General features: G+C 41.9%; 2 protein-coding genes and 1 long non-coding RNA gene across 6 annotated transcripts in view; 1 reads left to right on the forward strand and 2 right to left on the reverse strand.

The window, feature by feature from the left end:
* LOC141570617 (uncharacterized) overlaps positions 1–27071 on the reverse strand; it is a 50197-nt gene that overhangs the window by 20520 nt on the left and 2606 nt on the right. The window contains exons 2-4 of one of the 4 annotated variants that reach the window (XR_016020779.1): positions 16847–16934; positions 16289–16362; positions 8589–8716 (exon numbers count right to left, since the gene is read on the reverse strand). Coding sequence is in view for 1 of the 4 variants with exons in the window: in XM_088796925.1 (XP_088653051.1) it covers positions 16289–16362; positions 16847–16934 (162 nt within the window). In the remaining 3 variants the exon portion in view is untranslated. Of the gene's footprint in view, positions 1–8588; positions 8717–14476; positions 15756–16288; positions 16692–16846; positions 16935–27071 lie in introns of those variants that run through there. The other 3 variants (XR_016020778.1, XM_088796925.1, XR_012494825.2) reach the window with 3 other exon arrangements.
* On the reverse strand, positions 20157–23158 carry FOXG1 (forkhead box G1). Its single transcript, XM_019746877.3, has one exon. The coding sequence runs from the start codon at positions 22532–22534 to the stop codon at positions 21077–21079; it is 1458 nt and encodes a 485-aa protein (XP_019602436.2). The 5' UTR covers positions 22535–23158; the 3' UTR covers positions 20157–21076.
* LOC141570618 (uncharacterized) overlaps positions 24546–27071 on the forward strand; it is a 424578-nt gene continuing 422052 nt past the window's right edge. The window contains exon 1 of the long non-coding RNA XR_012494826.2: positions 24546–25378. This is a non-coding gene — a long non-coding RNA (uncharacterized LOC141570618). The remainder of the gene's footprint in view (positions 25379–27071) is intronic.

A 27071-nucleotide genomic window follows, 5' to 3' on the forward strand; every position in this document is an offset into this window, starting at 1 on the left:
AACTTTACCTAAGACTCGTAAAGATTACTTTCAAGAAAGAATCTCATACTCAATTATAATGTTGGAGGAAACTTCCATTTTTCAGAATAACATGTTAGTCCTAGGAAGTTATGTTCTGGGAGGCAGGATTTGACTTTCAAGTTCTAAAAAGTCATTATCATAAGGCTCTGCTTTAGTCGTGTAACTACAAATTGGATCTGGGTTTCCCTTTCTAAAAATGGGAAATCAAAAGGAATAAAGTACTAACCATATTTATAATCTTTAAATTTATGGGAAACATGATGACTATCACTCATTATTGAGTGGGGCTTTAGTTTGTCTTGTCTACAACAATTAAATGGGGTAATATACAAAGAGGAAGGCACATTCAACCACATACATTTTTTAATCAGAAAAAGAAAATGCTCAGATCCTGTGAATTACCTGTCCTGTTTCATAGGTAGCACCTGTAGTGCTACCACACATCTGTAGAAGCACAGTATCAGCCAACTGTTAATCAAGGATCACTTCCCTTCAAAGTGACTGATGATCCACAGTTAAAACAGCTTATAAAAATAACTTCTGCATGGAAAAGGTGCTTCAGGGTTTCCAGACACATCTCACCATTCCTGCTAGCTTAATACAAGTTTGAAAGTTGATTTCTCATTAATATTTAAAGAAGAAATGACTTCAGAACAAATTTTAAATGATCCATTACATTTTAGAAATAAAATGTTATTGGCATTATTTTCATCTCAATTACAAGGAATAATAATGTCCAAGATTGGCTTTTAAAACTGTTAATGAGCCCTGGCAATGTGAAAAAGATATGGATTAGGTAGATGTAATGAGATATGATTAAAGGGTGCAAGCACTGAAGGGTGTTGGAGAAATTCTTTTCAGAAAGAGTATAATTAGTGTCTGATAAAAGTACTTAGTAGATAAGATTTTTGAAGAAGAAAGGTTAAGATAAACACATACTTTATGACAAACCTGCTTAATTTTTCCCCTTTGGTTCTCTTACATACTCAATATTATGTTGAAGTTTCATACATAAATAATGTTTGTCGAATACTTGATGCAATTCTACCAGACAATTAGAGTGGTTTAATTGCCAGGCACAGAGAGCAGAAAATGTGTTGAAACATCTTATTCCATTTTCAGTGTACATTTCTTTGTTGATTTATGTAATGTAGCTAATAATATGCAACCTACCCTAGTTTTAAACAAACAAATGAACTTCTAAAAAGCAAGCTTCCCATAAGTTGCTAAGCAACTCCAAAGGCACATTTTATTAATTGAATAAATAACGTTTAGATGACAAATCCTTAAGGAAGATTTCTTTTCTAACTCCATTTTATGAAAAGTAGAAAATCCAAGCAGGTATCCTTCTGCTTTTCCTGTTTCTAAGGCCTCAGGGCTAGGAAGAGACACTGCCATTTTCAAAGCTACATTTGACTCACTAAACAAATAAAACATTTCTTCAACTGACACTGTTACTATAACAGAAGTTAGGTTCTGGGACTCATTTGTGTAGCTCTCCAGAGTTAGAACTCATGCTTCATTCCCGTAATTGAAGGTTTCTCAACCTGGGCATTACTGATATTTTGGACCTGAAAATTCCTTGTTGTGAGGAGTTCTCCTGTACATTGTAAGATGTTTAGCAATATCTAGCCCTGGCCTCTAATGACTAGATGCCAGGAGGGGCTCCATAGTTGTTAACAGCTAAAAATGTCTCCAGACATTGCCAAATGTGCCCCTTGTGGGGGAAGGGATGTTCAAAATCACACCCAGTTCAGAACTACTGCAACTGAATAATGAGTAAATATGAATGACGGGTAAATGACTAACTTCAAGTCACCATCAGTCACCTAATATTCCCTAGCACCACCAGCAATGAAAAACAAAGGGGTAGTACTGATTGCAGTGGCAGTGTGGCTCTTGTCCTATCCAAGGCTCATCACTAACTTTATCATTTCAATGTAATTTCCATTATATAAAAATTGGGGAGAATTCAGGCATACAATTCTGAAATCTATGTAACTTTACTAACAATTGTCACCCCGATAAACTTTAAAAAAAAATGGGGAGAAAGGTCCTAATGATGGCTCAGTCTATAGCTACTCTGTAATAATATCTCATTCTAGAACTGTACCCAAATCTTTTCTCTTACTGTTTCTTCCTCAGTTTTCGCTACACTCAGTGGCTGGATAGAATTATTTTAAATATAAATCTCAATTTTAATCATGCCATCCTCTGCTCATAGGGCATCGGTCTCTATCACATCTAGCAAATACACACTCCTCTGGTCTTTAAAGTTTCCTACAAATTACCACCAAATTCCACCTCATCAAACATCTGTCTCATTCTCCATGAATGCCACCTTTACCCACCCCCAACAGAGCTTCCATATTCCAGTCTTCTTATGTGACACATAAACGACAAATTCATTTCCACCATGAAAGTTTTCCTAATTAATCCTTTATTTCTTATCAGTATCATATTTCTGTTAAAAGAATGACATGACTGCCAATTAATCTGAGGCAATTATTTACTGAATGTTTGCAATATGCCAGATACTGAGTATTCCTTAGTAGCTGTTTACATCAATTCACATTTATATTATTTATGCACAACTAGATTGTAAGTTCCCAGAGGACAAGAATGAATCTTATTTGTATCCCTCTGCTGCTTCTTAATAATGATGCTAATAAATACACTTTAAATTTGATTAGCAATTATAACTTTCAAATTACTTTCATGGTTGTTACCTTATTGCTTATATATTTTCACTGTTTTACAGTCAATGAACGTGGAACATTAATGCTCTAGGGACTGGTCTACAGGTTACACAACTAATGCTCTGTAGAATATGCATTTAATATATGTTGACTGACTGAATCCAGTCTCACCAATTCACAACGATAAAATTTCTCTCCTGGTTCCAAAAAGTTCTTACGGCATTTAAAAACAAATATTATTGTAAAGAACAAGAACAGCTGAATGATACAGAAGACACAACATAGACGTGAATTAGGGTTGGCAAGGGTTAAACTATAACGTAGCTTGAAAGCAAAAGAGAAATCTCTTAGTTTTTGCCTCAAATTGGCTACAAGAGATTAACTTCATCAGGTCTTGACCTCTTACCACAGAAAGTAAAACTTTGAAAACAAAACAAAATGGAAAAGCCATAGAAGAGGTAATAAACCCCCAAATTCTAAAAATCACAGCATTTTACCCCATATATAAGAAGTTCAAGAAAACATTTTCAACAACTCTAAGAGATTTCCTCCCAGTTTTTGAATGTCCCTAAAAAAACATCAAAATACCTATAAAAATCATTTATTAACCTTTCAACTGACTTCAACCAAACACCAGAAGTCAGAGGTCAGCCCATGTCTAAGGATACCCACTAACCCTAAGGACCACGGCCCCTAAGAAGCAACATCATTTATTCAGTACTTCTTTCAACATTTATTGCATGCCTACTAAGTGCAGGTACTGGCTTAGCCCTAGGAGTTAAAAAGGCCTACATCTCAGTTGTTCATGTGAATTTATGCAGAGAATTCAGAAAGAGCAGGTGATCTGAAAAGACCAAAAAAAAAATGCACCTTAACTCTCAACCTCTGGCCCCCCTCCACTCCACTCTACCCCCTAACCCTACCCTGCCAAGTTTGATGAAGTGAAGAAATCAGAGGAAATTCAAAATAAAATGAAGGGAACTGGTAAAGGTCCCATCAGCCACCTGAAAGATGCACAAAATAGTTCTCAACCATATCTTTCAGCCACGTGAGTGGGCGGAAGTGCAGGAGCCCACGAGGCGGAAGTGCTAGGGGTAGGGCAGGTACAGGGCCCCCCAGGGACCGGAAGTGCGGACCTGGAGTGCGCGGGACAAATAGCCCTCGGCAGGGCTTCACTCCAGAGCAGAGGCCTTTCAGGGTTTTTTGTGACCACAAGGCCCTGTCATATCACAGCAGGCTTTCGGCAAAATAGGGATTTTTGAGCTTTTCCGAAGAGGTTCCTAAATGTGGCGGTAAGCTTGACGTGAGTGCTTCAGGGAAAGGTCTGTGCTCCTCACCCCGAGTTTTCCTAGGCGATTCTGCGCGCCCCACACGGTGCGGGGCGGGGCACCCACACCTAGCTGGCCTCGAGGGGTGCTGACGTGCCCGGCGTGTGCCGAGCGGCGCCGTCTTCCTGAGGGGGGAAGACTGAAGTGCGAAGCGGGAGGGTCCCGGGCGGCCAGGGTGTTAGAAGGCGGGCACTCTCGGGCGCCGGCGCTCCGATGACAGCACAGAAAGTGTGTCTGTGGAGGGAGCTCGTAGAGGGGTCGGGGGTCTTTGTTCTCGCCGCTCACCTTCCGCGAAGCCCGCCGGGCTCCGGGTAGTGAATGTGGTAGAGCTCGGGCTCCAGCCGCTGCGGAAGCCCGGGGCTCAGGCGGCGGCGCTTTGGGAGCCTCGGAGGGGACTGGGGGGGTTGGGGCGTCACCGGGCTCTTCTGTTATTAAATAGCTAAGAATCAGGTTGCCTCCAGGATTTTTATCCAGGGTATATAAAGGAAGATAGAAAGTCGGAGTTGGTTTCAGTTTGTCTCCCCCCCCCCCCCCCCCCCGCCCCCGAATTAATTCTGAAGCGCTGAGCCTGGCGTGCAAATGCGGGAGCCTTTGGAGAAGGAGCGCCTCTTTTCCTCTCTCTCAATCTCTCTCTCTTTCTCCCTCCCTCTCCCCATGGATAGAGTCGCCCCCACCCGCACCTTCATCCCACTCACATCATTGGACCATTTTAGGAGTCCCTTCCTTACATATTCAACAAAACGCAAAACGACCATAGCACTCCACTTCACTCGCTCTCAGCATCAGGCAACCAACTTACAGCCGACTAGGAGAGCTAGAGAGTTTCTTGCTGGTCTTAATTTAAATGCACCAGCCCTGTTTGTTCCCAAGGATGTAGAGGGGAAGTGTTTGGACCCGGCGCTAAAGGTCAATAGATCTTCACAGCATGTTTATAAGATCACTTTTAAGCGTTCCTCAACCTAATGGTCACTGGGAATTAGGTTGTGAGAGGAAATAGCTTTCAAACGTATGACACCTCACTCTCTACTCTCTTTGAATGTCCAAAGATGGAATGGAAACTCTTATGTTAATTTCCAGAGGATCCCTAACTCCCCCTTCCCTGCACTGCTTGCCCCCTACCATCCTGGGAATGGGGAGAAACCCTGGGAATGGGGATCAGTGGCCTCAGAACTGAGCACCCTAACAACTTCTGATTATAGAGAGGAGGAGGAAGTATGGAGAAAAGAAATGGGAAGGGGAAAAAAAACATTTGTGTTCATTTACACATTTCCTGTGCAGAACAAAAAAGTCCCACCATCAGCAAAAGAAGTCTCTTCCTCCAAAATAGCAGCCAAAGAGGGAAAATTAGAATATGCATAAATTCCTTCATTTTCTTTCGCAGAGAACACGATTTCCGGCAGATTTGTATTTAAACTGCTCGATTAATCACAATCTCTAAACAGCATTTTACTTAGCATCTTCCTAAAACTCACCTAAGGAGTATTGCTCTCCTCCCACTATTCTGTTTTGAAGCCTCCCTCTTCCCTATTCTCCAACTGCGAATGAGAATTTCTTTGATAAGACTGTATTTTTCCTGTTCATTGTTTTCTTTTCAATACTAGACTGATGCATTGGACTATAATACAAGCTGGCTGCTGTCTGTGAAGCCATAACTGCAAGTGAGAGCCTAGTAGAAAGGATACGTTTTTGAAATGTGTTGTTAAAAGAACAAACATGATAGGACCAGTAGGCTTTTGCAGTTCCTCTCATGGCATGGCATCCTTTCCAATTCTACACAAACCATATCCTTTCACCATTAGCAATAGATAGGATGCTTGGACATGTCCACCCTCCAGATCATCCTCCTTCCCATTTTTAAGGAGCATGATAGACAATTACACAACCCTATTCAAAGGAGTATTATTCTTCATAAATATTCGGAGTGCCAGTCCCTTAAATCCCCCCACAGTCCATCTCTAAAATATTTGCTTTGCCACTTAATGCAACAGATCTGGCTATATCTGCATTGAAAAATCTTTGTTGGAAATGTTATTGAGCATCGCTTGAAGCCATTCCCTTTCTGAAATAGCATTGCTTGACTTGGGCTTACCTCTCCTGTCTTTGAAACTGTATATATTTCTTTTATTTAATAGTAGGATGTTAATGTTTAAAAAATGAAATTACATCTTGGTTTACTGAAAATGTATATAAATCTTAATTCCACTCACCCCTAAATTCCTTACTCTTTTTGCACACCCCAAGATAGAAAGAAATCTATATGTGCTTCATAATAAAAATCTAAACAAAATGTAATGGTTCTGGCTTTCTTTCAGTGTTTACAGATCACAAATAAACCCCAATTATTGGTGGTAAAAAGTCAGAAATGCTAATATTTGTTTAGTTCTTAGTTTCTACAAAATAAACATACATATTTGAACTATGCAGCATGGTGTATATGATACATATGTATAAGCATTTAAATATCTGGGTTATGTTGGCTAAAGGTTTTTTAAGATATTGGAATATAGAAGCCTATTAATTTTGTTAAATGGGTGCATAAATTGAGTGCACATGAATTCTGCATAATTTTTACTACTTTGTGAAATAACAGTTTCTTTACTTTCTATCAAATATTCCCACTACAAAAGTATAAAAACTTTTTTTTTTTTTAGTTAGGCATGTCTCCAATGACTGAGAGGTTCTCAGTTATATACAATTAAAATCAAAGGGTTTGAAAATAAATTCTTAACAGCCATATTTAGGGGGTTGTATATAACAGGATTGAGGGGCACTTTTACTGGCGTTGACTTTTTAAAATTATCTTATTGAAACAAATTATAGTTTTCTCTTAACCAGAGAAACAATTCAAACATAAAAAAAAAACACAATAACTGAGAATATTGTCCCTAAAGTATTATTTAATTAGAATTGGATTTTATATGTAAAACTCCAGTTTGAGTTCAGGTTGCAGAGCTATACTTCTGGAAGAGTTGAAATGAACTTAGTTATTAATTATTATTAGTGCAGGGGAAAAGCCTGGGCTACCATTGAAGAGCAGAGCAATATACAGTTGCAGCCAAAGCCGCCTTTCTCCCGTTGCAGACTAAGCATCACCTCAGTGAATTTATCCCTAGAAATGAAAGCTCCTTGTTCTTTGCTAATCTTTAGTGAAATCATATTCTCATGAACTGGAATATTTTCATACTTTTTTTAAGTGAACAGAATAGACGGAAATGAAAAAGAATTGTTCAGCCTCCCTGCTGTGAAAGGTGAAGAGGTGGATGCATGTACAACCAGCAGGGAAGTTGCGTCCTTTTTTTCCCTCCCTTTCATCCTTTAACTACTGTTTGGTTTTGGTTATGGATTGTGTGTGTGTGTGTGTGTGTGTGTGTGAGAGAGAGAGAGAGAGAGAGAGAGAGAGAGAGAGAGAGAGAGAGAGAGAGTTTGAAGACAGTATCTAAAGGAAAAAAGTTTTCTAGAGGACAAAACTGGGCATTGATATAGTTATGCCTTTCTTTTTGTAATTTATTTCTTAACAAGCACGCAGATGTTGTTTTCTCATAAATTTTCAGGGCTACATTAATTTACAGAAAAACAGAACAAAGCAAAAATATTTAACAGTTACCCTTCCTTGCTCCCAAACTGCCCTTCTATATAGCTAATGTCCTTTTCCATTTGGCCCTAGCTGCTGGGCTGCCAGGGAATTTCTATCTCAGTCTTCACTCTCTTCTCCTATAAACCGCCCTTCCTCTCCTAATCAGCTTTTTTTCCCCTCTACAAATGAAGGCAGTTATCAAACAACCTGCTTTAACCCCAGCATCTTCCTGACAAACATTGAGTCTAATTCCCTCCCCACCCACTTTTTATTTTCTTTCGTTTCTTTTTTTCTTTGGTGGGGATACAAGGGGCTCGAGAGATGGGGAAAACATTGGACTGAGAAGAGAGTTAGATTTCTGCAGATACATACTCACTGGCAGATTCTTTCCAGCCTAGCCTCAGAAACTGGTGGCTGTTCTCGCACCTAGAATAATAAACCTTGGCAGGTTTACAATTGACAAAAGCACCTCTCTCTCCTCGTAAGGAGACGAGCTTAGCTTTTCTAGCTACACCACCACCAGTTAAATCTTCAACCTCATCTCCTCTCTCCACTTCTACTCCCTTCACTGTATTGTCCCGTTTCTATTCCTCCAGCCCTAAATGACAAAATAATTCATCCAAGGGGACCTAATTCCTAATTTTTATGTCTTGCACCATGATCTGATTTTCTCAAGGCCACTGTTCTCTTTGGACTCACAGGAACCTCATAACTGAGGAACTTTGCCCATCTCAAACTCTTCAGTTCCGGAAACATGATTCCCACATATGACAAGTTACCCATTCACCAGCAGAGCTCCAGCCAGAGCCACCAGGTCCGTCTACTCAAGAATCCCTTCACATTTATGCCTCTGCTCCAGTCTCCTTCCCAGGTTGATTTACTTCTGAATGGTGTCCAAGGGGGACATGCCCATAGCAGTGAAGAAGAATGGCTACAAAAGTACTCAGTGCCATTAAAATGACCTACCATATTAAACCAAGGAAGTTTATTAGACTTCCTTGAGTTGGGCTGGAAGGATCAGCCATCTAACCAGCGAAACAAGAAATCAGAGGAACGCCCCACTACAGTTCTGAAACACAAATTTCGTCTTCATCCTGTCAGCCAGAGAAATTATTTTAAAATTGTTTCCACTATTATTGTTTGCATTATTATTATTAACATTTTATTTTTGTCATTATTGCTGCAGATTTTATTTTATTTGTGTTGTTGCATCTATTATACTATTCAACAGAAGTTTAGGAACATTAGTCAGATTAATTAGTTTATCAGTAATTTAATGCTGAAAACTACTAATTAAGCCAAAAACTAAAAATGATCAGGGATGATTCATACCAATGTAGGATTTGGGAGGAAGGGAATCTAAATTTTGGATATAAAATTTGGCAGCTATGAAAAAAACAGGACTTGGGGATCATAAATATGATAATTGAAATATTCTTAGTCTCTCAACCTCTCCCCCTCCTCCAGATTCAGCCAAGATCATTCTGTGATTTGCTTGGTAGAGGAAAAAATATATATTTGTTTTTTGTTGACGGAGAACAAAGACCCCATGCGTGTTCTCCATGTCATTTGCATCTGCACGTGGATTCACTCTGCTTAGGATCACTCAGATAGATAAGATCACTCCCCTCCAAGTTTGCCTCCTTCATCTCTTTGCTCTTGTTATGCACCTCACTGAAGAGGTGCATCATATAAGACAGTACACAATTTCAGCCCTCTCCACAGACAGGTTCCATGGAATATAACTTCAGTAATGCAGTTGTCTCCACAGCAAGCTCTCTGCTCTCTTTCAAACATAATTAATATTTCATAGTATAGTTCATATATATGTATATGTGTATATATATACATATATAAGTATATGTACATATATATATACATATATATGTCATAAACACACACAGACTCACCCTCTAGCTTTGCTGTTTGTGCACCTAAAACAGAAATGGATGTGGCTCTTTCACTGATTCCTAACTCAGCCCACAGAAAAGAAAACTGTTTAGGGAACAACTTCATAGTCTGTTGTGTGCCCCAAAATATGAAAACAATAAAAAAATGCAAGCCCCTACTTTTTGATAGTCATTTCTGTCAAATTTCCTAGAAAATAAAGGCTATTCTGAATTGATATTCTGATACATTCACTAGATAACAGTTAAAATCAACAAAATCACTGCCCTAAACTACTTGTTGTCTCTTCCAAGTTTTGATGATGGAAACTGAATTTGAATACTTTCCATTTTAAGTCAGTTTGGGTTAAACTGACACATATATAAAAATTAGCACCCATAATAACAAAACTGTGACTTCCACAAGAAATTGCTTATTCTGTCAAATACCTCAGTTTTATGTTTTAGGTGGATTAATTCATTTAGTTGCAATCAGTTGTATATTGACATACATGTGTAAAATAGATGGTCAAAAAGACCATAGATGACAGTATGGCCAGTAGGAACTGAGGGATCAAATGCTGCTGAGCTTCCATATCCCTAATACTTCATTTGTACAAGCTGATTACAATTACTAGAGGACAGATAACCTTTCAGACTGTAGGACATAACACGTTTTCCATGTTTAATAAAGAAGATACATAGTCTATAGTACTTAATCTAATGAAAATATAAACCTTACTCTTCCTATTTTGTTTTTGAGTTAAAGAAGCTAGTTATTTGGAATACACTGATTTCCAAGCATCTTGGCCATTTTGTTTGTGAATGTATATAAGGTGTTGGCAGGGGAAACATTTTACACATCTCCACAAAATTTGTAGAACGGATATGTAAAAGGGGTTTTTTAAAAATCTTTTGAGGTTTTATTTTCTTCATGTGGTTTGTGATGTTTGTAACTATGAAAGATTTTAAAATGAACAAGGAAAGGAGCACATGCAGCTGATTTCAAGTAGATCTTTTAACTGGATGGGAAAGACGCAGAATATTTCCCTAGTGTGGTTGTGCAAAAAAAAAAAGGGGGGGAGCGGGGAGACTGGTTTGTGAAGAACTCACTTGTGCTTTTTGTTATTGTTTTAGATGGTAGCCTATCAGGGTTCCTTTCCCATTACTTTCTTCCGAACTGTCTTCCTTGAAAGCATAAATGTGGGAACTACTTAGCCATTCATTTCCTCACAGGTTAACATATAAACAGCAAGTATTTTAGTTAAATTTTCAATAGAAAAAAATCTTTACAAGTTCAGAGGTTATCTTAGTACAGGACCAAGTTACCATTCCCAGTTGATTAGATACAGTTAACTTGGTATTTGCCTCTACTGAGCTATATAAAACAAATAAAGGTAAGATTTTTACAGTATTGACGAGCAATGATGTGTAAGCTATCAAAAAGAAATTCTTGGACTTTTTATATTTTTCTTCCTTGTTTTCCTTTTCTTTTGATTTGTTTTTGAGGCAGTGATACGACTATTTCTCTGGTTCTCCAATGAAGTTTTGTTTGGCTCAGATTAACATTAAAGAAGATCACATATACGGTTGGAAAATATTGTTATTTTTCTTTAATGGGGAAAATTGGACGCCCACGTGTCAGATCTGTGGTTTTCCGAGGGGTAGTGGAAATGGTACTGACATCACTTTGCACTTTGACAATCGGATTTGGTTAGGGTACAAGTTGTTTGTTTAACCCGACAGCTCGGTGCACCCCGTCGCACGCTTTGCACACTCATTAAAACGATTATTCACGACCTGTCGAGTGTTTTCGGGTTCATTCATAGGAAAGGCTTGGAGCGAGCAAGAGCAATTCAAGTCAACACTGTCCACTACGGTGATACACGTGAGGACGAGCTGGTGCGTGCGTAAAAAGACGGAGGGAGGGGTGGGTGAGCACACCCTAGCTCTAAATCCTGTTCATCCGATGCTCTGGAATCTCAATCTCGAAAGAATGCCAAGAGTGCTTGGTCCTAAAGGGCCATGTTCCTGTGTTAGCTTCAAGGGCTTGGCACAGGACAGAAAAATAAAATAAACAAACTCAAAGCTCTCCCTCGGCTCCTCCTTTCAACCTTCTGCAAAGCTTGAGGTCCCTGGGCTCGCCCACCTTCTGTCTGCAGCCGCGGGACTGCGAGGCTCCACCTCTCACAGCGCAGATGCTGAGGTTAAGTAGTTTCAGGAAACCTCGCCAGGGTGAGGAGATTAATTCCTTTTCCATCTCCCAAGGCCCTTTCGTCCTCAAGAAAGAATTCGGTTAATTTTCCTCCCTATATTCCTCACAAATACTGGAGGGAGACGGGGAGCTCAAGAGAGAAAGAATAGGAGTGTAAACTGTATTTGGTAGATGTATTCCAAATAATTAGCAAGGAAAGATTTATCCTTCAAACAGCAAGAAAAGCCCTATAAAACGAGGAATAAATAGCCCTCGATAAATTAACGCTACTTTTATTTTTTAATTTCCAAGTCATCTTTCAGGATTTTGTAGTGACAATAAGAGAAGCACAAACTCGAAAGCATCCTAGTCTCCCACTATAGCTTTGTATGTATAAGATACACCCCGTGGTCTTTCGTTATCTTATTTGTTCCAATGAGCCCTGGTGCATAACACTCACTAGTGAGCTATTAGTTAAAGAGAAATGCGTATCTTTATAAGGTATAATGGTACACATACACTAAATAATAGCATAGATGAGTGTAGGTATTTGGTATGTACTGAAGAACTCGGTAGTATCCTGTTCAGCATAAGTATCCCTGGCATAATTTAGAGTCAATAAATGATTTAAAACAAGGCCATTTCTATATTCAAATCTTTCTGCTCCTTGATTTTTCATCTACAGCATTAGTAAACCCAGCAGCCACCTTATTATCAGGGTAACCTAGTCATGCCAACAGAAAACAGACGACAAGCCTTATTCATCAGTTTTATTCTATCATATCTGATATCATAAAATTGTCTGTTTTTCTGTTTTATTGAAACACCTCAATGCAAGAGAAGAATGGAAGTTTCCAAATAGCATGAGGTTTTAATCAGAAACAGGTTCCTAATGGCTGAAAAGCAAGTACGAATAATTTCATAAACTCTTTGGGTTGCCATAATTCACTATCAGGTTTACTTAAAATTGATCTGTCAAGTGTGTTTCCTATAAAAGTGCTTTCATTAAAACCAACCTGTGATAATAATCAAGAGGCAGATGCTGAAATATGTAAGTAAATAACCGAAAGCCTCTGCATAAATATACACAAATCAATGCAGTAATAGACAACACTATCGATGTAGGAATGATCGATTTTAGTTTTCCAACCTGCAATCAGAGCTCAAAATGTATAATTAAAAGTATATTTTCCAACTCTGCTAATACTATCTCCACTACCAAAATAAATAAATAAATAATAACAAGCCCTGCTGCCAGTTCTACCTGATTTTACTTCATTCTGTTTGAAGTACTTTGGATGAAATGGGAGGAGTACTCTACGTTTTCTAAAAAAGCTTTGCCAACTTTAAAACTACATCACTAATTATAAAAATTATAAAAGTATTAAATAATAAAATTATCACCTTATCCTTGTTCTGAATTTTTCAACCTTCATCATAGCCTCTAATTATTCATTCAGCACATTTTAATAGGAAAAACACACAATAGTGCTTATTATTTTTAAAGATTTTTTTTCAACTACCTAATACCTTTGGGTTTAAAGATTCTTTGGGCCTTTTGTTAAAACAAATAAGAAAAATGTCATTTCCTTAATATATCCTGGAAGCTCTCATGCCTAAGCCTGCATATGCAAGCAATCTGAAACAAGGGGCGGGGAGGAGCATCTGCGCTATTCCAAAATTGTTTCATATAATGATTGCAAAACAAACAAGTGTCTGACTCAAAGAAATAAATATACTTTGGATTTCTAGAAATTCATATCTAAAACAACATTTCAGATTTTGCTTAAAGTTAAGTTTCCTTTTTGAGAATATTTATCCCTGGAGGACAGAATTAATTTAGATTAGCAAGCACCGGTGTATGATAAGTCTGAGTATTTAGGTTTTGTAGAGTAATGAAAATATGGTGTTCATATTTTTTTCTTAATCAACAAAGATGTTTATTTACATTCATCCTTGAATTAGTGTGGTCCTTCTGAAACACGGGCCTCTAAAAGTATTTATGAAATTCAGCTTCTTTGAAAGTGATTTCTCTTACATAATATCACCAGCACATAAATATTGATTTTTATTATCTTCACATTTTCATATGATCAAGCATTTTCTTTGACTCCTCTCCTTCCCATCTAGGGAAAAGAATTCAAGGGCAACCAGACCCAACTAGAAAATATCATAAGTTATTATTTAGGGCTAATTTAACAGGTAATTTAACTTCAAACAACAATGATCAGGTCACTATTTCAGAGCAGTGAGAAAAATGAAAGAACTGAGAGAAGATTCTCCCCAACCCCACTACAGTTTCTAGTCTTCCTGCTCAATCAATGGAATCAACAATGCCTGGCCATCCAGACCTGGAGGAAGATGTTTGCATCTTCAATGCATTCTAATCAAAGAATGAGACAACAAGAGGGGAAGAAAGAGGAGAATGAAACTGAAGACGACGACACTAATTCAGGGAGTGCTACCTGGGTAGGAAAATTAAACCTAAGGCAAAAATGAATATCCAAACATGTCTGGCAACTCAACACTTTTCATTCGGACACGAATCTCCAAATCTGGTAATGTGCAATGTGCTTTCCTCCAGTGCAGCTCTTCCGAAAGGCCTAAGACCAGGGGAGAGGATTATACCTTAGGCAACAGACCATGAAAAGGATGTAGGACATTTTATGTCCCCTCCCACCCCCACAAACATGATCTTGAGAGTTATTTGTTATTATGTTAAAGGTCTTTTAAATGCCTTTCCTGATTACAACAATTTCAGAATTCCTGCCTACCTCAAGTTTTGATAGAGGGCCACGTGAGGATGATTGAAGCATCGAAATTGGGTCTTATGTGGGGTGGGAGAACAGTCGGAAGTGGATGAGCTCTATTCTGCAACGTCCTTTCCTTCCCGTTGTCTGTCCAAGGCTGAAGATCACCGCTTGAGAATCTCCCACACACGCCGCGGGATGCTGTGCCCACCAAACCCCTGCCTCCCTCTCCCCAACCTAGGGCCACCCTTAGTGTTGAGTTTCTATCCCAAGGCTACCTATTTTTCTGTAAGAACCCTTCACCTTGGACCACAGGGTTGGGCAGAAAAGGAAAATAGGGTAGAAAGCGAAATGGAAGAGGAGGCACCAGTGGAAAGTAGAAAAGATGTCTATTACAGAGAAAACAGTTTTATCAACTAGCAGATAAGTGCTGAGATCTGAAACTGTACCAAGTAAACAAAAGAAACAACTTTTATGGGGGAAAGGGTAGAGGAGAGAACACAGATGAACAAGGAGAAAGGAAAACGGTGGGGAAGCGCGCCAGCCAAGGTTCTGGAGTCAGTTTTCCTGGCATCAGCCAGTGTGAGCTACCGACTCACAGCTCGGCGTGTCCTGGGCAAGAGCGCCCTCACGTTGCGGCTCCCTGTGCAGCGCCCGGCTTCCAACCTCGGCCGGAAAGTCTGCAGCCAAGTCCCACAGCACTTCTCCCCGGCTGCGGCGCCTCCAACGCTGCAGGGACACTGCAGCCGAAGTCACTTTTCTACACGATTCCAACCCCACCCCCCCACCCCAAAACAAAATAAAACAAAACAAAACAAAAACACGCTGGCGGGTCCCTGCCCCAAGGATTTCAAGTCCCGCTTCCGTGCGTCTCACCCAGGAGTCCCTGATGCGCCGGGAAGGCTAATAAGAAACCGCGGCGAGAGCCCCAAATTCGCTTTGGGCCGAGCCAGCCCGTGTCTGGCGTGTTCGCAGACACTCTCGGGACAGCCAGGCTCTCGAGCTTACACCGACGTCCCCTAAGTGTGCATTAAGAATCAATTATTTGCATGAGATTCCCAAAGCCGGGAACTGGGCTATTCCCAGCAGGGACGAAGTCAAGCCCAGAACAGTGCTCATTTTCCTAGTCCTTCGAACAAGCAGAAGAGAAGCCTTCTTGCCCCGACCCGCGCCGCACTACCTGGAGCAGTTCCGCTAAATCCTTCGGGCCCCTCTTCCTGACCCAGGCCACCGAGCTTCAGGCGGAGGGCCAGCTCTGGGGGTGGTTGGCAATGTTAGTGTGAAACTGGGGAGGAGGGGCGTTCTACCGACCCCCAATAAAAAAGATAGAAAAGAAAAAAGAACTTTAGAATGAGGCAAGTCCTCGGCTCGGGAGCAAAGAGCGTTTGCCCAAATAGGAAGAGCAAATAAATACCTATGGGTTCGAACGTTAGGAAAGCCCATTTAGGACATTCTCGCAGCTGCAGTAAGTAAGACGCAGAAACCGTATTTCCACGAAATAAATTACTTTGCACTTTGGGACCTACTTCAGTCTCCTACTACCCCTTCTCCATATAAATTCGTCTCATTTCCCCTCATCAATCTTTCCAGGTCCCTCTTTGTCCTGCCTACATCCTCTTTTCTTAGGGATCCACTGTGACTTTCTGCTGACGTGGGAAAAGCATGCACTCGTTCAGCTACTGCGGCTGATAGGACGCCCGGCTAAGGAAATTTTTCAAAAATAAAAAATAAAAACTGGGGAGCACTTTAGCCCTGGACCTCAAAGTCGCGGTTTAAGCCTCAATCAAAAGCAGTCAGGAGTAGCCCCCCTCCCTTCCGAAAACCACTTTCACTTACCGATCTTGGGGTAAGAGCGCTCCCAGTCCTTAAGTCTTTTTCCTCCGCATCTTTCGGACAACCTCGCGCAGAGTCTCGGGTGGAGGGAAAAAACAGAAATCGGAAGGGAGAAAACAGACTCAGAACATAACACTACATCACACATTCCCCGGAGCCACCTTGGCCTACATCCTCAGGACAAGGTCCCGGTAAACTCACCGCTACAGTGGGGAAAAGGTTGGTTTGGGGGCCGAAAACCAAGAGGTGGATTATTTCAGCTGCTGGTTGGTGGGGGGTGGGAGGGGAGGGAGGCCCTGGAGAGGGGGTAGGGAAGGGGGAATGATTGGGATGAGAAAAGAAAGACTTAAAAAAAAACGCAAAAGAAAATCGAGAATGAAGTACTGTGAAAGATAGCGCCTTTGAACTCTTACAGGTAGGTAGCTCTAAGAACGCAGAGACGTGTGTATGCGCGAAAGAAGGATCTAGATGACCCCTATTCTTTCCGTATCTCCAGGATCTGGCTTCAAGAAGGAAAAAAAACGGGGGGTGGGGGAGAATTTTAATTCAAGTTTCACCTACCCTGCTTGTTGGAATGGCTGCGCAGATTTTCATATTGGAGAGTTCCATCTGTCTGGCAGAAGCTGGAGTGGTGTTGGGGGCAGGTTATCTGGTGAAGTAGGAATGTACAGGAACCCCGCCCTCTAGGCACAGTTACACAACCCCAGCAACCCGTCTCAGCCAGCTCTAAAACCTCTAATGATCTTCACCTTCACCCTTTGTTAGCCTATTTCTCCAACAGGCATTTAGTCCCAAACACAACCAGCCACTTTATCTATTCATAAAATTAATTTCTCAAAACCAAAATTACTTCAATGCATTCGAATTCTTCAACAATGTTGTAAATAACACTTTAAAAAACACATTTGTATTAGTTCTAAATATATTCAATTTATCCACCTATTTGGGTGAAATATCCACCAATTTAAATATATATAATCAATCAATACACTACAAGACTCATTTTTTTGCCTCTCTACCTTTAATTTTATGCAAGTCATAGAAACCACATGAAATCTTAAAAGATCATAAAGATATCTGTATTAAATCTTATTTCCAGACTCTTATGTTCACTTGATTCCCAATTTTGTAACAAGTTGAAGAAACATATTTGAAGAATCCGTTCACTGTTCTAGTTTAACTGAATCATTTTCTCAATGTTTTATTTATAATTTGTATTAACTTTATACCAGACAAATTCAAGTAAAATACTTTAAACCTGGAAATAAACCGTAATTTGGGGTTTCAAATTTTAAGTTGTGATCACTTTCAGTTCCAAACTTTCAAAAAGAGCAAACTTAATCTCATTAAAAACAGTTATAAGTATGAAAGAAAAAAGCTTCAAAGTTTTGAAATGTTTTTCTGGCATGAGCAAACTTTAACTGGCAAAGGTTGATGACAACAAATATCAACACAACATTACAACCAATTTGTTGCAAAAAAAAAATCTTATTAAATGCCATGCTAGACTGTTGTGTGTTTTTGAAGAAGATAATTTAAGGGATGATAGGACAGATTGAGATAAATGAAATATTCATATTGGGCTGCTGGAGGCCTTCACAAAGTTCTCTCTCTCTCTCTCTCCCCCTCCACCCTCTTGTATCCAGTATGCCTATTAAACAAGCTATTCTTACTTCTAATCACATCCATTATATATGTAATTTGGACATGTATCCAAGTAGTATTTCCAATCCAGTCCTTAGTTCCTATGAATCCAAAGAAGTAAATTTTACTCTTGTCCTCAAAGTTTGATGTTTGCCATTGAAATTCTATTTCTCAACCAGGCAAATAAACACTTATCACAAATAAACATAGCTATTTAATACATCCAGAAAAAAATTCTCAAGGGGGAAATTTTTCTTCTATATCTATCTCCCTTTACCTCAATATAGGAGTTCAACTTTCAACTTTTGATAGGCAAAAGACTGTATTTCTTCTGTGCCAGTACATTCTCATTCCACAAATAAAATCCGTGGTAAAAGCAAACAATACATCATCACCTTTTTCAGTCTAAACACATGCTTTTCTTTGAGCTATTTTGGTTCACAAATGTGTAATGGGGATCTCCTTTGCCTAAGCTCATTCATTTGGACTCTATCACTATTTTCAATATATCAACCATAAATTTGGCTTCCAAACCAATTTAATTTATTTGTGGAATTTTCTTTCATGCTTCATTCTGAAAAACTGCTAAATTTCCAGGAACTTGGACCTTTTGTGAAATTGCTCGCATAGGAAGAAAATAAAATCAAGTCCAGTCTGTTTAAAGGACATAATTAAGCTAGTTGTCTTAAGTCTATTTTGGTCTATTCCATATTTGTGTATATTTGGTTCCAGGTCTTTTAATTTTCCTGACCCTTATATCTTTCTGTCTTTCTTAGATATCTCTCTCTCTCTCTCTCTCTCTCTCTCTCTCTCTCTCTCTCTCTCTCTCTCTCTCTCTCTCTCTTTCTGCTCTTTTTGGTATTGGGGGATTTTTTTTTTTTTTTTTTTTTACTTTAAAGATCCGATTTCTCTCTCCTCTCCCTCTCCCTCACTCTCTTCCTTTATCTTCCCTTCACAACCCACCCACCCTCATGTCCCAATATTAACTATTCTGTATTTCTATTTCAAATCTATTTGAGTCACCTTGCTTCTCTCCTAGGCTTTTTTTTTCCCCTGAGCAACTCTCTAAGTGTTTGCGATAACATCTTGGGGACAGATTATTTTTCATTGGGCCCTTTGTAAGAAGTAGCCAGCTTATTGCATTACTGCAGAACACATTTCAGACTATACAATTGTAACAAATGAACAACTTGTCCTCCACGGACTCACCACAGGATCCAATTAGTTACTAAACCTTTTACTTAGGTTTTCTAATTATTTTCTGGAGTCATAGCAATTGGGCTGCTGAAACAATTCAAAATTGTTTTCATTTTGTTTCAGATTTATATATATATATATATATATATATATATATATATATATATATATATATGCATATATATGAATGCATATGTAAACTGCAAGTTAAAATTATGACTGTAAGCAAAAGGAACAAATCTCTAGGTTATACAGACATTTAGGAGGGAATCAAATACCTCTATATTGTAAAAATGAAAGAAAATGAGAGAGAGGCATTTTACTTCTGAACATCTAGAATTTTAAATTGTTATAATTAAAAAATAAAATATAAACATTGATCTGCAATTCATTACAACAGGTGATCACTTCAGCAAAATCTATATTGCAACTTCAGTACATCTTTATTAGAACTCTTTCATTGTGGATAAACAGCCACAAAAATAAATGCTGACTTAGAAAGTATAAATACAAATATTTAAACAAAAATATTTGCAGCATTCATAGCGCAAATTGTACCTGAACTGAAGGGCTCTGTGTGTCTATATATATTACATATGTGTGTATTATATTCACGTCTATCTAACCATATACATATATTTATTTATAATTTTCCAAGTGCTATAAACAAGATACCTGAAACAAAATATATAAAAAGTAAGCATTCTATTAACTGATTTGAAAATAAACACAAGGTAAATAGCTATGCACATAAAATTATCTCTTTATGCTGTATATCTACAGAAACTTAAAGATATCAGTTGAAAAGCCTATACTTTGTTTAAAGCTAGTGTTTATTAAATAGCCCGCTCCTTATAAAATTTGCTTCCACAATGGAAAAAATACTATTTTCATTTTTAAAGTGCCAATTCAAATGAAAGGAGCAGTCTTAAATTTTAGTGGGCTGAAAAAGCCTTTGAATTCCCTAGAACTTTAATGATCTTTTAAAAATTAGCTCTACTTAATAAAAAGAGACGAAAGTATCAAGATATATATGAATTTAGCCTATTTTTTTATTTCTGTGTGTTCATAGTAAACATTTTTGTAAGTGACAAACACGGGCATATGACCACAGTATCACAATCAAGAAATTTTAAGACAACATTAACAATCACTCAAATTTATGCGGCATTTGCGCAACACAGGTTACATATTTGCAAGGTTTACCTATAAGTACAATAGGTATTAACATTTCACTACATTTAGAAAAAATAAAAGTGACCTGTTAGTGACCACATACATCAAAATATACACAACACAAACTGAAGGCAATCATTAATTTTGTCCCCTTCCAATTCATTTGAACGGGCAGTGCTGCCAACTGAAACAACTTTCCTTTTTCTGTTTGTTTTTTAATACTTAGTATACCGAGTGCATTTTCTAAAACCCAATCTTTGGTCTAAAAGTAAACAAAAGAAAAAAAAAGTTTTTGAAAGAAAAGGACAAAACAATAAATGGCCAAAATAATTTCTTGGGCACCTTTACTAGGAATGCTTCTTAAATACAAATTACAGTTTAACATTTAAAAACTCTCCCCATAATTTAGGTTGTTCTCAAGGTCTGCGTCCACCATATTGATCCATGATAACTTATAATACTGCACACATGGAAATCTGGCGGCTTTTAGAGATAGACTTGTCAGGTTTGAATGAAATGGCAAAGCAGTCACTATTTAGATACACATTCTACTATAATTTTGACTTCCAAACCTTATATTCTACAATGTATTCTCCCCACATTGCACCTCGCTGACACTCCACACCTTGTTAGAATAATAAACAACCCTAAAGACTGAACAAACGTACAGAAATGGGGGGGGGCTTAATAAAAAATACCTGGACTTATTTTTTAATTATCATTTACAATGCAAATGTGTGTAAAACGTTCACTTACAGTCTGGTCCCAGGGATGTTAATGTATTAAAGGGTTGGAAGAAGACCCCTGATTTTGATGTGTGAAATAATCAGACAGTCCCCCGGACAGTCCCGTCGTGAAACTTGGCAAAGAGGGTCTTAAAGACTCACAGGGCAGGGTCGAGGGGGCCTGCGGAGACGTGGAGGAGGACGCTGCCCGGGCGCTCATGGACGTGCTGCTCTGCGAAGTCATTGACGGGTGCGGGACGTGGGGGAAAAAGTAACTGGTCTGTCCCGCAAGCAGGTTGACCGAGCAGGGGTTGAGGGAGTAGGTCCCGGAGCAGGGCACCGACAGGCCGCAGGGCACGGAGGCGGCGAGCGCGGCGGCCGTAAGGTGGTGCGTGGCGTATGGGATCTCCCCGTTGACCAGCCGGTCCACGCTCAGGCCGTTGGCCGTGGAGAAGGAGTGGTTGTTGCCCAACGAGTTCTGAGTCAACACGGAGCTGTAGGGCATGGGGTGGCTGGGGTAGGCCGACGTGGTGCCGTTGTAACTCAAAGTGCTGCTGGCGCGGGGGTGGTGCAGGGACAGGAAGGGCGACATGGGCCAGTAGAGGGAGCCGGCGCGGTCCATGAAGGTGAGGCCGGTGGAGGTGAGGCGCGCCCCGCGCTTGAAGGCCAGCTTGGCCCGCGATGTGGTGGAGCGGCGCCGCAGCTTGCCCGTCGTGCCGCCGATGAACACGTCGTCGCTCGACGGGTCCAGCATCCAGTAGTTGCCCTTGCCCGGGTCGTCGTAGTGGCGTGGCACCTTCACGAAGCACTTGTTGAGGGACAGGTTGTGGCGGATGGAGTTCTGCCAGCCCTGCTTGTTCTCGCGGTAGTAGGGGAAGTTCTTCATGATGAACTCGTAAATGCCGTTGAGCGTGAGCCGCTTCTCGGGGCTCTGCCGGATGGCCATCATGATGAGCGCGTTGTAGCTGAACGGCGGCTTCTCGTACTTGCCGTTCTTCTTCTCGCCCTCCTTGCCCCCCTCCCCGTCCTTGCCGCCCTCGCCCGCCCCCTTCTTCTCCTCCCCCCCGGCGCCCTTCTCCTTCTCGTCCGGCCCGACGGGCGCCAGCTCTCCCGCCCCGTTGCCCGGCTCGCCCTTGCCGCCCAGCCCGTCCGCTTTGGCCCCGTCCAGGGCGGCGGCCGGTGGCGGCGGAGGCGGCGGCGGCGGGAGCAGCAGCTGCTGAGGGCCCTTGTCGTCGTCGGCGGCCGGGGCGCCCCGAGCCTGGGGGGGCTGCGGAGCCTGGGGCGGCGGCGGCTGCTGCTGCGGCGGCGGCGGCGGTTGCGGGGCGGGCGGCGGTGGGTGGTGGTGGTGGTGGTGGTGATGGTGGTGGTGCTGGGGGTGATGGCTGTTGTGGTGGCCGTGACTCGCGTGGTGGTTGTCGTTCTGGACCGCCTCTGGCACCAGGCTGTTAATGCTGAACGAGGACTTGGGGATCATTTTCACCTCTTTCCTATCTCCCATGTCCAGCATCACCCAGTCGTCGAGGGGAAGCGGCGGCGGCGCGGGAGCTGGGCAGCAGCGCGGCGGGCGGCGGCGACCGGTGGGTGCCGAGCGGGGCGCGGGCGGCGGCAGCGGCACTGAGCGCTCCGGCAGAAGCGCAGTTGGACCGCAGGCTCCGGCGCTGGCAAGTCATGTAGCAAAAGCAGCAACCACCCCTCAGGAATTAGAAAGGAAAAAAAAAAAAAAGGAAAAGAAAAAAAGAAAGAAAGAGAAAAAAGAAACAACCACCGCCCCGGGGGTGAAGCTCCCTCGCTCCCAACTCTACTTCTTGGTCTCCCCCCCACCCCCCGCTCCCCCCCCCTGCTGCTTCCTCCTCCTCCTCCTCCTCTCGCAGCAGCAGTCACAGCAGCAGCAGCAGCAGCCCAAAGGGGGGGAGAGCCGGGCGGCGGGCGGGCGCGTCCCGGAGCGGCCGCGGCGAGGCTGGGGAGACAGCGATCGAGGCGGCTATAGCCACAATTAATTTTCCGAGCTACAGGCGCACACTAGGGCTGTAAAAAAATTTTTGGTTTAACCTTTCCTACCGCTGGGCCAATCAGAGCCGGCGGCGTGCGGGAGCGTCTCTCGTGCCGTCGACCAATCGGCGGGTCCGGGCCCACCCACCCCCACCCCGCCCGCCGGCTCCCGCCCCCTCGGGTGCTCGCCTCCCCCTCTCTGCGGGTCTCGGCCTCGCGGCCGCGCGGAGCCGCGTAGGGATACGCCGGCGGGAGCACACTGCTCAGCGGCCCTTCGCTGCACCCCCTCCACCCCCCGGGGCTTCTCAACCGAAATCCCCTTCTTAGGGCAAATATTTCGCATTTCAGCCTCCCCTCTGCCTGTATTGGGTCATTTTCGTTTGAGCGTCAGTACTTGTCCTTATTGATTAAAGTTTGTATCCAATTTTATTTTTAAAAGCGGGGGCGGCGGCGGTGGTGGAGGAGAGGACAGTGGGAGTGCAAGGAGAGGGCAGGAAATGGAGGAGGAGGCGAGGCACTACTTTGCCGAGTCGGCCCTGCAGGCCGGGTCCGGCTTTTCGGGGCCCGAAGGAAAATCGTGCCCTTCGTAGGTACTTGCCGCGACGCTCTGGCCGAATAAGGCGGGAAGGCCCACCCCTGGCGTGGGGAGGGGGTGCCCTGTACCTTGGGGGAGGAGGGTCTGGGAGAGGTGTGGAAAGGACGGGGTGAGGAGGAGGAAGTGGTGGCGAGCGCGGGGCCAAACAGGGGTTACTTACTCGGTTCCTGCGGCCTGGGCGGCGGCGAGCTCGGGGCTCGGGCGCCGCCGGGAAGCCGGGCCGGGGGCTCGCGGCGCTGCGGCGGCGGGCGGGGGCGGCTTAGTGGTGGGCGCCTATGGTGGCGTTCCGAAATGAGGGGTGCACAGAGAGAAAACAGTACCAAACAATCTCGAAATAAACCAGGTAACACATGCTATATATGTGTGTCTCTTCCTTCCCCTTCTCTCCTGCTTCAGACCGTCGCTCACGCGTTGTCGTTTTTCTCCTCGCCGCTCCAGCGTCTCGGTTTCTAATCCGAATTGGAAGCGAGTAGCCGCGAGCGGTCACCCTGGAAATGTTTTCATTTTGCTTGTTGACATTGGAGGGAAAATAAGGGTGGGCGTCTATTTCTTTCCGGTTTTTAAAAGCCTTTCTATTCTCTTTCCGTTTCTGAAATGTTTTTTAATTTGTGCGGGCCTTAATGCTGAAATAACCGCATCCTGAAGCCGGCCCTTTCCCACCCTGAATGCAGGAACGTGAGACCTTGGAGCGTTGGGAACGTGGGTCCCACTATCTCAGCTTCCTGGGCTTTAGGACTGGGAAGGTTCGGATGAGAGCTGAAGTGAGTGGGGAGATTGTGATTCGGGGGCTTTAAAAGGATCCCGTGGCCAGGGGCAGGGCTAAGGCCCAGCATTTCCCAGGGATTGGAATTTGGTGCGGAGCACACTGATCAAAGGCTGTTTCATCCCACATGGGCACGAAACATACCACATTTTACGGAGGATGTACCCCGAGAGAAGAGGGAGGTGGAGGAGAAGCATAAATGAAAAGCACCCTTTTCCTCCTCTGTAAGGTAAATAATCATAAAGTGTAAAAATTTCTTCACTTTGATAAATTCTCACTTAAATTATCTGGCAGACTTGGTATTTAAGGAAACGAAGGAAGAAAAACTCGTGCCTTTATGTGATGTTAAATTTCAATTCTAATATAAAGAATGCAATTGAGGAATCCTCGGGTTAATACGGAGTCCCTACCCCTACCTTGAAATTCTGAGGGAGAATAAACTCTGAAGAGAAAAACAGACTACAAGTAGCTAGTGATTTTAAATTAGTCTATTAGGAATGCCATAAAGGAGCTTTGAACATTGGCCTAACCTCAACTATCCTTCTACTGTATATATTTTCCCCCTATTTCTACACATTTTCTTACTTTAAAACAAACTATATTTACATATGGGAAAATTCAAGGGTTTCAGCTATCAACGTTGGTCGTGACGTGGCCCCCAACATAGACGTCTAAGCTCCGGGTTTCTTACAGAGCAGGGTGAGCTAATGGGCTTTTCGGATGAGGCTGGAAAGATCTGTGGGCCTTCCTCTTCCTGCTCACTTTTCCTCCTCCCACTCTTATCCCCTCCTCAAGCCTGTTATTCCTACTTTTCCTCAACTCGCTTTGCTCCCTCCTCCCTTCTTCCTTCTACCTACCCCTCACCCCCACCCCTTCTCCTCCCTCTGTTCCTCTCCCTCACTCTATTCCTCCACCTACTCCTCCCCATTTCTGCCCCCCACAACCCCCCTTCTCATCACCACTTATAATGGCACACAAGGGCTCCCTCTGAGGTGGACGGCCCGGTACGTTTTCGTAGTCGGTCTAGCGTGAAATGATTCGGTGTAACCGGATTCTTGGGAAAGGACAGGTTACGTAAACATTTACTGATGTGGAGTAACTATACTATTTGTACTCTGATATGCAGGAAGGAAAGTGTTGATTAACACAGAAGAAAAAAAAGCGAAATTAGCTGATTGCATGCTCATAAGTGCAAGCTGTCATTGAACTGCTTTTAAAATAGACACAGCTGGGTGTTTGTGTTGAAAAATTTCTTGTGTTTTTGCTAATACTGAAATAAGCATGATTTTGTATACCAAACATTTTCAGATCATTAAAATTTGTAATCTGTGCTGGTTTTAAACACAAAGAAAAGAAACAGAATCATTTCGATGTAAAATTTGCTGATATTATATTAACTCAATCAGGTCTGTACAAATTGTGCATTGTGCCTCGTAAAATCTGTTTGATCAATTTAATACACAAAGTGCCAAACGTGGGTATTGTTTGTTAACATTGGGCATTTTATTCAAATCCAAGCTCAGCAGCAAACTGGAGGAGCAGTTCCTTGAACACAACACCAGCACTGACTGATGAATTTTTAATGTTTTAAGGTGTTTCTTAGGTCAAAGATGAGTGTGCATTGTTTTGTAATCCTGCATAAAATTTTAGCAGGTGAAAGTAAGTTTTTCTTCTGTTTACTTTCAAATAGCAAAAACTAAGGTCTGTTAATGAGAGCTGTAATGATCTGCTTTTATGTGCCAAGAGCTTATATTGACTGGAGAATGTTTTGCATGCAAATTAAGAATGTGTTATATTATTTTAAGGATTGCATAAATGCAAGTCTCTCAAAATAGGATATTTGTGTAGAAATAAATAGAGTATAGTTTAATATAATCATATTACAGACCTAGTCTCCCTAATGAAAAAGGTCATTTGCACTTTGGGGGGAAGTGAGTTTGAATTCCTGTTAATTTTAATTGGACTTTGTGGTGAGATAGAGTGCTGTATATAGGTGTGGGGGTAGGCTTGTTCAACAAAACATGCACTGTTTACTCAGCAGCCCACATTTGTCTCAGCAATAGCTTCTTTTTGGAACTGCTACTAGATGAAATGGAGGGGGAGGGGGTTCTTGGACAGAGTATTGTGCAAGTTGAAAGTCCTTGGATGGAGCTTTGTATATCCTACCGGCCAATTTGGGTACAAATTGGATTTGAAGGACTGCCCACGTCCACTTTGGGCCTCTTTCCTAAACACATGAAGCCCTAACTCTGTGTTTCCACCTCACTCAATCTCAGTGATTACCTTCAGAAAACGCATTCTGTATCATTCCAATATTTTCTCATCAGCAGCTTAGTATTGATCTCTCTCTCTCTCTCTCTCTCTCTCTCTCTCTCTCTCTCTCTCTCTCTCTCTCTCACACACACACACACACACACACACACACACACACATCTATAAATGTACACTGTTAAGGAATCAAAGCATAAGTCAGAGCAAATGTAATTTTCTGATATACATAGTGGTGAACTTCTTTCCTCCTCTGCCTGCCATCTCTCCCCTCAACCCCAAAAAGGACAGGCCTTGTAAAGAGTGAGCAGTTCCAACGGAAGAATTGCTTGGAAATGAATTAGATTATTCCGTGTTTAGTTGTAATTAACAACTAAGGCTCCACAGCCTATTGCATCAGAGCAGCACACTTACTTTTTCCATTTGGCC

The sequence above is a fragment of the Rhinolophus sinicus genome, chromosome 3 (assembly GCF_057876585.1).
Source record: "Rhinolophus sinicus isolate RSI-liver-muscle chromosome 3, RSI-T2T, whole genome shotgun sequence".
NCBI lineage: Eukaryota > Metazoa > Chordata > Mammalia > Chiroptera > Rhinolophidae > Rhinolophus > Rhinolophus sinicus.